At 40.9% G+C, this 7958-nt stretch overlaps 1 protein-coding gene across 1 annotated transcript; it reads left to right on the top strand.

Moving 5' to 3' along the window:
- Positions 1-219: 219 nt before the first annotated feature.
- LOC149782117 (general transcription factor II-I repeat domain-containing protein 2A-like) lies at positions 220-1653 on the top strand. Its single transcript, XM_089935068.1, has one exon. It carries the CDS (start codon positions 220-222, stop codon positions 1651-1653), a length of 1434 nt encoding a protein of 477 aa, XP_089791194.1.
- The last annotated feature ends 6305 nt before the right edge of the window (positions 1654-7958 follow it).

The following is a 7958-nucleotide window of genomic DNA, read 5'->3' on the forward strand; positions in this document are numbered from 1 at the left end:
CCGTCATCATCAAAGCAAACATCAGGAGAAATATGCACAGTTGGAGGGTAAAGTCCGTGCCGAAAAATTTTCTAAATTACAAAATCAACTCACATCTCAGAGGACATTGTTCAGTAAATCCTCAAATGAAAATGAATCCTTAACTAAGGCCAGTTATAAAGTTGCCTACGTCCTGGCTAAAAGTGGCAAACCGTTTACAGATGGTGAAGTAGTGAAGGAATGTTTGTTGAGGTGGCTGAGGAACTTTGCCCAGAAAAGTCAAAACAATTTGAAAGTGTAGCTTTGGGTACAAATACCATTGCCCGCCGTGTTGCAGACATGGGTGAAAACATTGCGACTCAAATAGCGAAAAATGCAAACAAGTTTCGCCATTTTTCAATTGCAATGGATGACTCGCTGGACAGCTGTTCCACCTCTCAACTGCTTGTGTTCATTAGAGGTGTAGATGAAGACATGAACATAACACAAGAGCTGGCTTCCCTACATAGCATGTATGGCACTGTTACCAGAGAGGATATATTCAATGAGTTGAAAAAAACATTTGCTGATTATAACTTGGACTGGACTAACCTCACTTGCCTGACAGTTGATGGAGGAAAGAACATGAGTGGCATAAAGAAAGGCTTGGTTGGACAAGTGAAGCAGATGTGTAATGAGAAAAACATTCCACAACCAATGTTCCTGCACTGTATTATTCACCAGCAAGCTTTGTGTGCTAAATATGTGGACATTAGCAGTGTACTGAATCCTGTGGTGAAGATGGTGAATTTAATAAGGTCACATGGGCTCAACCACAGACAGTTCAGAGACATGTTGAAAGATACAGACACAGAATCGCAAGATTTACCATATTACACAGCAGTAAGATGGCTAAGTTGTGAGAAAGTTCTGAGCAGAGTATTTAAGTTAAGAAAGAAAATAGGTGACTTCCTGGAAAGTAAAGGCAAGCCACAGCCATTACTGTCTGATGAAGAGTGGGTATGGAAATTGGCCTTTGCTGCAGACATAACTAGTCATTTAAATTTTCTGAACCTAAAACTACAAGGAGAGGAAAATCTAGTTTCTGATCTATACACCCACCTGAAGGCCTTCAGATCCAAACTTGTCTTGTTTTTGGAACAAGTACAGGCCAACAACTTGACGCACTTTCAGCAGTGCAAGGTCTTCATGGCTGAAGCAACAGCCGAGTTCCCCACGTCATTTGCATGCGAGATCATCAAAGACCTCCAGCTGCAGTTTCAGCAGCGGTTTTCTGACTTGGATTCAAAGGCAGAAGAAGTGGGACTGTTTCAAAACCCATTTGAAGCAGATGTGGCCAGTTGCCCAAATGAACTGCAGCTGGAGGTCATTGAGTTGCAAGCAAATGACCTCCTTAGGGACAAGTTCAAAGAAGGACTGGTGGGTTTTTACCAGTTTTTGCCCAAGGAAGACTTTCCTAATGCCAAAACTTTTGCATCAAGGTACCTTTCAATCTTTGGAACAACATACCTGTGTGAACAAACATTTTCAAGAATGAAATACGCGAAGAACAATTTGAGAACAAACTTGTCCGATGATAATCTCAGGTCACTGTTGATGTTAGGGACATCAAATCTAAAGCCAGAAATGTCTGCTATTTTGGCATCCAGGAAACAATTTCACCATTCCCACTAATACAAGTGTTCATGTGTAGTGTATCAATGTGTTATTAAATAATAACTGAATAAAATAATATTAAATAAATAATTAAAAACAACATCCATGTTTTGATTCTTTTTTATTTGGACCTCGAGTGTGTAGTCGGCCCCCGAACTGCTGTTTGATAGTTAATGCGGCCCTCGGGCTGAAAAGTTTGGAGACCCCTGCTGTAGAGGAATGCCTAGATGTTTGGCTCAGGGGTTAATGAGTTGATGTTGTCGTGGGGTTTAATGCCATTTTTCTGCATACAATAGGCTATGTATGGCGGCTAGTATTAATGGTGGAGGAAGAACCCAGGAAAACCCCCGGAAGAACCACCGACTCAAGAGAAGCTACTGGCAAGCTTTCTCACATACCCACATTGGCTGAATCTTAGACTCGAACCCACGCAGACAGAGGTGAGATGGCAGTGATCCGTAACGGAGAGCACTTTAGACCACTCGGGGCCCCAGTTAATGAGTTAAAGGTAGACACTGCATCAAACAATACAAGAAAGACAAACCTGTCAAGTTTGGCATCAAGTTATGGGTGGTTACAAATGCAGTGTCAGCATATTGCTACAATTTTTAGGTCTACCTTCGGAAAAATGGAACTCTTGTGAACAGAAATCTAGGTCTGGCAGACAGTAGTTATTGAACTAACAAGACCTTTGCAAATGAAAGGCTATGTCATCCACACTGACAATCTTTACACCAGTCCTCAGTTAACAGATTACCTTTATCGCATAACTACCTTTGTGGCACAGTGCACACAAATCGAAAGGGATATCAAAAGGACTTAGTCTTGTCAAATGCAGTTGCAAGACACCTAGCCAGAGGATCATCAGACTGGTTCAAGTGTGGTCCATTACTTGCCTCTTATTGGAAGGACAATAGAACTGTACACTACCTTTCATTTTTATATGTACCTGTTGAACCAGAGATGGGATTGAGAACATGCTTCCAGCAACACCAACTGTGCTTGCCTATGCACAGTACATGGGAGGAGTAGACAGGCTTGATCAGAATACAAGAACAAATCGTTCCAAGAAGCCTATGCGGTGGTACCAAAAGGAAGAAGCAGAGTTGAGGAGCAGTCACACGATGCCTATGTCATTGAGGGAACTGTCACTGATAATAATCCTCCTGTCACGTTTGCCTGCCCGCAATTACATAAGTCAGGAACAAAGGAATGGGTTAGCGCAATGAGTATGTCGACCCTGCACTGTTATGGCGCTTTTTGTTTGTACAAATCCCGCCCCTTTAGGTGTTAACACTCACATATAGATGTTAGAAGCTTTGTTCTAAGAACAAAGAACCCTCCCCGCTTTGACAGATGGCCTGAGGCTCGTCTGTTAATCTGGAACGACTGGGGGTAGAATTGATATCCAATCAGAACTGAGGAAGGGTGGGGCCATCAATTCGAATCAGAACTTAAGTCATTCGGACTGATAATGAATCAGTGATTTGTAAGCCGTCGTACTGGTAAAGCAGAATATAATCACTCCGAGGGAGCCACTCGTAATTTGGCGGGAAAACCCTTAGTACATTCTAAGGACAGAAAGCTTTGTAAAGGGTCAGTGAGTTATTTGCTCAATTGTGGCAGAATGTTATGGCATTGTAATTAAGTGCAGTATGTATATTTACTTACTAGAATCGTTAGTACGTAGAATTACCCTGTATTGTTAATTTACATACGTACTTGAGAAATGAGCTATGATTATGTAGAATTAATATTGTATTTCGCTATTTAGTTACTTCGTAGTAAACTAGTGTATTTATTCATGTGATATTCTAGATTTTGCCATTGTAAATTTAAATAATATGGATATTTGAATATTTGTGTACACTTGTGGGAGTGTAAAGTACAGAAATGCGTTGGATTATTGTGATATTGTTGAGAATAATGAGATTAAGAATATATAAATATATTGATGTGATGCAATTCAGTGATTTCTGTATTGTAAGTAGGATACCGCTCTTATTGCAATGTTGTTTCTATAAGAATGTGTTTTTCGATGTGCACGAATGCGTGACCAAAGATGTAGATAACCTTGATCTGATGATTGATTGATTGTTGATTTAGTGTGAGCGAGATGGCTAACACAAATGCTAACGTCCTTGTGTTTTTCGTAGGAAGCTATTGGGGACAGAGTAGTCAAGTCCTGAGTCTCAGAGAGACAGAACAGAAGTAGGCGGAGAACAAGCTTCGTTGAAGGAGAAATAGAAGTAGGCGGGGACAAGCCTCGTTGAAGGAGAAAGAGAGAAAGAAAGGAGGAGGAGAAAAGAAGACAAAAGGGGAAAAGGACAGGAAGAATCGGAGAACGCCGGAAGGAGCAAAGCAATTGGCGTAGTAAACACAGATGAGTGGAAACCAAGTACAGGGGAAGCCATCTCACACTATAATCACGTGATGAAATAGGTTATCACATGGTCGAGAGGAAGCAGATTGGTTGAGAACTTAATATCGTTTAATTTGTATTAAATTGTTATTCTTTTGGATTTCACCTTTGTGTTCTTAATAATTTAATTGTCGATACTGCTGACTGGGGGCTCAGAGCTTTACCTCTCTCTATCACTAATTTCACTTCCTACAAAAACGAGCCAGGGTGGGAATTCCACAGTAATTCAAATGAATTTGGGAGCACCCCACCCCAACGCATAACAGTGAGTCACATAAAACTTCACAGTGGGCGCTTCGTCCGGGTTATGAATAAGACAAAAATATTATCCTGAGTACTTACCGTCGCGAGTTGACAGTCTTCCTAGCAGAGAAAGAGCACTGGACGCTCGAAGAGATCGCTAGCATGGCGGAGTGATACGAGCAGGCACACTTGAAGAGTGGAGGTTCCGGGGGTGCGGACCGACCCCGACCTACTGAGTCACACCGTGTGGTTGAGGTAGAGTCGGCTGTCCGTAACCGTCAGGGCGATGGGAGGGTCAGAGGGGGATCTACAGGTAAGGATGCCAACCATAGACCTTGACAGGCCTCACCCACGAAAGCGGGACTTGCAAGTCGGCTAGGGCCACTGACGTGTTACAACTGCAAGCACCCGGGGCATATTGCCAGGGACTGTCCCAAGGGCAGGCAGACCCAGGTGAATGCTGTCGCTAGGAAGGAGCGCGAGCTGGAGGCAAGCTGTAACCCAGCAAACCTCGCGTCTGCTACTGTCAACGGAGAAGGTGCCACCATCATGTATGACATTGGGTGTAGCGTTCCAGCCCTTATCGACAAGAAATATGCGAAGCCCGAGGATTACACAGGGGAGGTAATTGAAGTTCAGTACGCAAACAGCGCGTGTGACTCATTGCCAGTGGCTGTCATTGACCCCAATTCACCATACGTGAAGGGGAAAATTGAAGCTGCATACTTGGATGGTCTATCACATGACGTCATACTGGGATGTCGTTGTGTGTTGCCACAACCGAACCCCGAAACCTGCACACCGATGCCGGTGAGTGCTGTGGAAACCAGGTCCAAGAGTCGACAGACGAAAGCGAAGCCGATGGAAGTTACACTGACACCGGTCGGTAACGTTCTTATGGCCGAATTGAGGAAGCTTCAGCAGGAGGACGCAACTCTGGCACGGTTGCAGAAATACGCTGCAGAAGGAACGGAGAAAGAAACTCCAAATGGCATGGTGAAGTTTGAGTACATGAAGGGGATCTTGTATTGCCACGCCAGGAATGGTAACGAACACTTTAAGCAAGTTGTCGTGCCAAAGGAGAAGCGAGGTGAAGTGTTGAAACTCGCGCACGAGAGTCTCATGGGTGGACACATGGGAATTGCCAAGACGCGTGACCGTCTTGTCAAAGAATTCTACTGGCCAGGGGTCCAGGGAGACGTTAGGCAGTTCTGACACTCCTGTGACAAGTGTCAGAGAATGGCACCGAAAACGGATCATCGACCCGTCCTCCACCATTAACAATGGCCGCCATGTATAGCCTATCTTGTGCTGGAAAATGGCATCAAAACCCACAACAACAACACTAGTTTATGTTTAGCTTTAAAGGTGTTCAAGGGCACTGCATACATACAACTGTACATATAACTGTATACAATAACCTTTGAAAACGATACTGAGGACAACAGTACCACATAGAAGACAACAAGTTATTACTGTTTATATCTGCAGCTTACTAAAATAATGTACAAAACTACATGGTTTAAGTTACAACAGTAGACTAATTTAAGACAAGATAAAATTAAATTCATCATATATAGCCATTTATGTGTAATTTTTAATTCTAATATAAGCATACATGTTTGTATTTTGTGTAGGTACGCATTTTATGTTAACATTACTTTATTTCCACAGCTGACCATCTACCCTGATAAAATGGTACTGTGGTGTCCAGACATGTGACAATTCAGATTAGATGAAGAAAATTTACTGAAATAAAATTATATTCATCATATATAGCTGTGTGTAGATATTTTTGTATTTTAATAATAGTAAACATGATAACATTTTGTGCAGAGATGTATTTTTTTGTTTCTATCACCTTATGTAGGCAACTGACTATCACCCATCGTACAACATAAAAAAAAGTTTCTGTCCACGCACCAACTAAAATAATGTATTTTTTATGTATTGCAAGTATACTTTCTAATATTTTGTGTAGGTAAGTACTGTTTGTTGATATAATTTTTTTAAAATACACCACAGATGACACCTCTCCTAGTACAACAGTATTGTGGTTTGTAGAAACATGATAATTCACACATTTCAGGATGTAAAGTTACTGCCGAGATGCTGCCAGGATTTTAAAAAATGAGGGAGAGGCCCACCCACTTACCTCACATCATAAAAATAAGGAGCAGAACAAAAAGGAGGGGGTAAGTCACAGCCATAGTTCAATACTGACCTAATTCTATCTCTTTCTTTCTTACTGCTCCACTCCATTAGAGCATGTTAGGATCAAAATCAGGAAAACATGTTGACCCTAGTTCTATATGCATTAATGTGTGATGGTTTCTGAGCTTAAACTGTTCCTTACCGAAGCATGACTAGTGTTCTCTACAGAAAACCCTCTTCTCAGTCTGCTGTCTGAAAAGGCAATTACACTGCTAGCTTAGCTAGCTAGAACAAGTTTGAAAACTATTTGTTATGGTTGTTATCTACAACTTTCCACAGCTCATAGGTACTGTCTTTTGGATAATTCTGGTCCAAAACAAGATTCATCACTAACAGAAGTTCTGCCGAAGTTTCTTTCTTAAATGAGTGCTTTACTATTAGGACATATTTATTTTTCCATAATGCTACATTAGGATTTCAAGTCTGTTAATGCCATAGTCTACTTGTTCAGAGGTAATTTGATCAAAGGGTATTTGTATTTCTTATGTTCATTTTTAGATTTTTATTTATTAAATTAATCTTAACCCTTATGCTTGGGCTTCATGGTTTTGAAACACAAGATCCATAAATCTTGTATACTTCCCAACTTTTAAAATAAACTTCCCAACTTTTAAAATAAACTATCTTCATCACTATCACAAGCAGAATGAAATAAGCCTCTAAAGATGAAACAAGCTGGGACTCGGCCATTTTGATTTTTCTAGATGGTCTATATTATAAACATGAATTTACAAAACTTCCTTGATGCAAGGTTCAAACTATGATGGAGTTTTGGTTCTGAGACCCAAGTGTCAATCAAATTTAAATTAACAACCATTCATGTCAATCTGAAGAAACCAGATGTGTAAACAGTTACGTAAAAAGATGCGTCACTAGAAGCCCTCCAATATTTCAGCTGGTGTGTCTTATGTTGCAGCAAGCACATTAAAGGCGAATGGTTGAATTAAAATTGTATCTGCGCAGAGTACATTTTCATACGTGTGACAAACTAATTTGTGGGAATTCTTGCACATTACTGGACTCTATGTGCGTGAATTTTGTGTACAAATTCTGCACGACTAACACAATCGCACATTCTGGCAGCATCTCTTTTACCAGCCACACACACACTGGTGTCAATGGCTTCTGCTACGTCTTTTAAGGCAGAGAAAATTTATGGGACTCTAAGGAAAAGTCTGAGAGAATTGTGTCAGTTCATTCTACTGAGACACATTTTTAAAACAACCAGGACTTTACGTCTAAATGAGTATTGGATATATGTGGAGTGTGACAATCAATGATATTATTGCACAGTCAAAAAACATCACGTGCTGGTGTGAAGGAATCTCCATTTAAGTGTAACAGAAAGACCATGCTGCTATTAAATGAATTTACGGATACCTTTAAATCTCTTACAGAGACTATTTACACAGAGCATGCTGCTGAGAAAGGAATCTCTCTTTTA

Source organism: Sinohyriopsis cumingii, chromosome 15, assembly GCF_028554795.1.
Source record: "Sinohyriopsis cumingii isolate HCF-2022 chromosome 15, ASM2855479v2, whole genome shotgun sequence".
Taxonomy (NCBI): Eukaryota; Metazoa; Mollusca; class Bivalvia; order Unionida; family Unionidae; genus Sinohyriopsis; species Sinohyriopsis cumingii.

Bases quoted from the DNA above. Each gene is read 5' to 3' on its own strand.
- LOC149782117 (XM_089935068.1), top strand. From the start codon at position 220: ATGTTTGTTGAGGTGGCTGAGGAACTTTGCCCAGAAAAGTCAAAACAA.